We start from the raw sequence: 2336 nt of genomic DNA on the forward strand, positions 1-2336 counted from the left end.
TCCCAGCCCCGCAGTGTGCGGCCCTCCGCTGTGCTCTGGTTCGCCGCTCTGCCGCCCCCGGGCCTGGGCTGTGGGTTGGTGGGCCGTAGGCTGTGAGCTGTGCGCTGTGTTGGCTGTGAGCTGCAGCTTGGCTCCTGCAGGACGCCCCGGTCTGGCCAGCGGCTCCTGGCCGTGTCCAACTTGCGGTCAGCTAAGATCCCCAAATCTCTTCCAGCGGGGCTGCTCTCCAGTGCCATGGTCGCGTGGTCATTTGGTATTAAATCATTGCATAAAGAGGGAAGGTCTGTTCTGGAACCAGCGTGGATTTTGTATACAGATACTCACTTTGTCTCATAGTGTTGTGCAAGCAAAGTCAAGACATTGAGGCTCCTCCGCAGATCCAGCCGCTGCCACAGCCATCCCTCCCACCTGCTGCCCCTATCCCTGCTCCACAGGGCACTCCTTCTGTGGAGGAACTCATCCAGCAGAGTCAGTGGAACCTGCAGCAGCAGGAGCAGCAGCTCCTTGCTATGAGACAGGTTGGTATAAAATAAGCGCTCGGCTGGCTTATCTTGGGCTGTAAGAAACTGGAGTGAAAGGAGAGAGGAAGGCTTGCTTCTGATAGGTGGTGGTGAGGCGGTGTGTTGGTGAGCATGGGACATTATTTTACTTATTTTTGTTCTGTTGTGGTTGCCTTCATCTGCTTAGAGCAGATTACCTGATGTCTTAGTAAGATTGATCCTTGATTAAATTATTTACTATATGGAAAGGCCTGCTGATTTGCTGAGTGGAATAAATTGTGACTGCTTGAATCTTCACTTAATGCTGTAGGATGCTGGGAACTGCAAGAAATTCCATTCTGTAGTACCTGAAGGCAGATTCTGGCTGGGGATGGGAAGACACTGTGTATTTGAACTAGTGATTTTGTAGTCATTGAAGCATTTACATGTAGTCTAGTTGCTTGTAAAAGGTCTTGCTGTTTGGGACAGCTGCTTTTGGTTAAGAGGCTCTGAGGACTGGCATACAGCAATTTAGTTCTCTAAAACAGCATTGGATGCAATATAATTTTATTAATTTTTTTTTTTTTTTTTCTAGGAACAAGTCACTTCAGCAGTAGCCCTTGCAATAGAGCAGCAAATGCAGAAAGTTTTGGAGGAAACCCAGTTAGATATGAATGAATTTGACAACTTGTTGCAGCCAATAATTGACACGTGCACCAAAGATGCGATCTCAGTAAGTGATCTGAGTCTGGAGAGTTACTTGGTGATGTTATGGATTAAGGGCAATTGGAATTTTCTGACTGTATAGAAAGCAGCAGTTAATTACTATATGGTAGGCAAGAAAATTACTGGAACATTTCCTTTCTGGCAGTTATTTCAGAGTTCTGGGAAATCCTTATGATGCGAACACGTTAGACTGACTTAAAATATTTACAATCTTCTTCTCTAAGGCTGGCAAGAACTGGATGTTTAGTAATGCAAAATCTCCTGCACACTGTGAGCTGATGGCTGGGCACCTGCGAAATCGTATAACAGCTGAAGGAGCTCACTTTGAGCTTCGGTTACATCTCATCTACTTAATCAATGATGTACTGCATCATTGGTAAGGATTAGATTATGTTTTCCAGCTTCAAGTTTTGATTAATTTGGTGAAATCTCTCTGCTTATGTTCTCAATATGACTATTCACCTTTTATTTTTAATGTATTTTTTATTTTTAGCCCATAGCTGATGCAAAGAGCTACTGTTTAAATAATTCAGCTTTTGCTTGCTTTGTATGTTTTTATCTCATATAAGGCTGTACTGTAAAAATGACAAGGAGGGACTTCTTTATTTCTATGAATCCACTATTTTTGGTAGAGTGGGGAGGAATTGAATTATGGGGTTCTTCATGCTGTGGTGAAAGGCAATAACTTCCCTTTCTTTTTTTGAAGCCAACGGAAGCAAGCAAGAGATCTTCTGGCTGCTTTACAGAAGGTGGTTGTACCTATCTATTGTACCAGCTTTTTAGCCGTGGAGGAAGACAAGCAACAGAAAATTGCCAGAGTGAGTACCTGATGTTGGTTTAACTTTATGCTTCGCTTTGCTAGGTTGATGCTAAGCAAATTCACAAAGGATGAAAGAAAACTGCTGAGACTTTTCTAGTCTGGTTGTCTTCACAAAGCCTATCACAGGATGTGCTTTGAGTTTGAACCTTAATTTGAACAAGAACCTAAAAGTCCTTGGGATTTATTTAAAAGCTGCTGTAAGGATGAGTGTGTCTGAGTCTTCAGTGGCTCCAAATACAACTTGAAAATCGTAAATTTGACAAAGCTGGAAGCATAAAGAAAAAGTTGAGGCATTGGTTTTTTTTTTTTTA

General features: G+C 43.0%; 1 protein-coding gene across 1 annotated transcript in view; it reads left to right on the forward strand.

Moving 5' to 3' along the window:
- CHERP (calcium homeostasis endoplasmic reticulum protein) overlaps positions 1-2336 on the forward strand; it is an 11392-nt gene that overhangs the window by 1428 nt on the left and 7628 nt on the right. The window contains exons 2-5 of the mRNA XM_031557091.1: positions 275-518; positions 1075-1212; positions 1430-1581; positions 1912-2023. Of these exons, the coding sequence (XP_031412951.1) occupies positions 275-518; positions 1075-1212; positions 1430-1581; positions 1912-2023 (646 nt within the window). The remainder of the gene's footprint in view (positions 1-274; positions 519-1074; positions 1213-1429; positions 1582-1911; positions 2024-2336) is intronic.

The sequence above is a fragment of the Meleagris gallopavo genome, chromosome 30, assembly GCF_000146605.3.
Source record: "Meleagris gallopavo isolate NT-WF06-2002-E0010 breed Aviagen turkey brand Nicholas breeding stock chromosome 30, Turkey_5.1, whole genome shotgun sequence".
Lineage (NCBI taxonomy): Eukaryota > Metazoa > Chordata > Aves > Galliformes > Phasianidae > Meleagris > Meleagris gallopavo.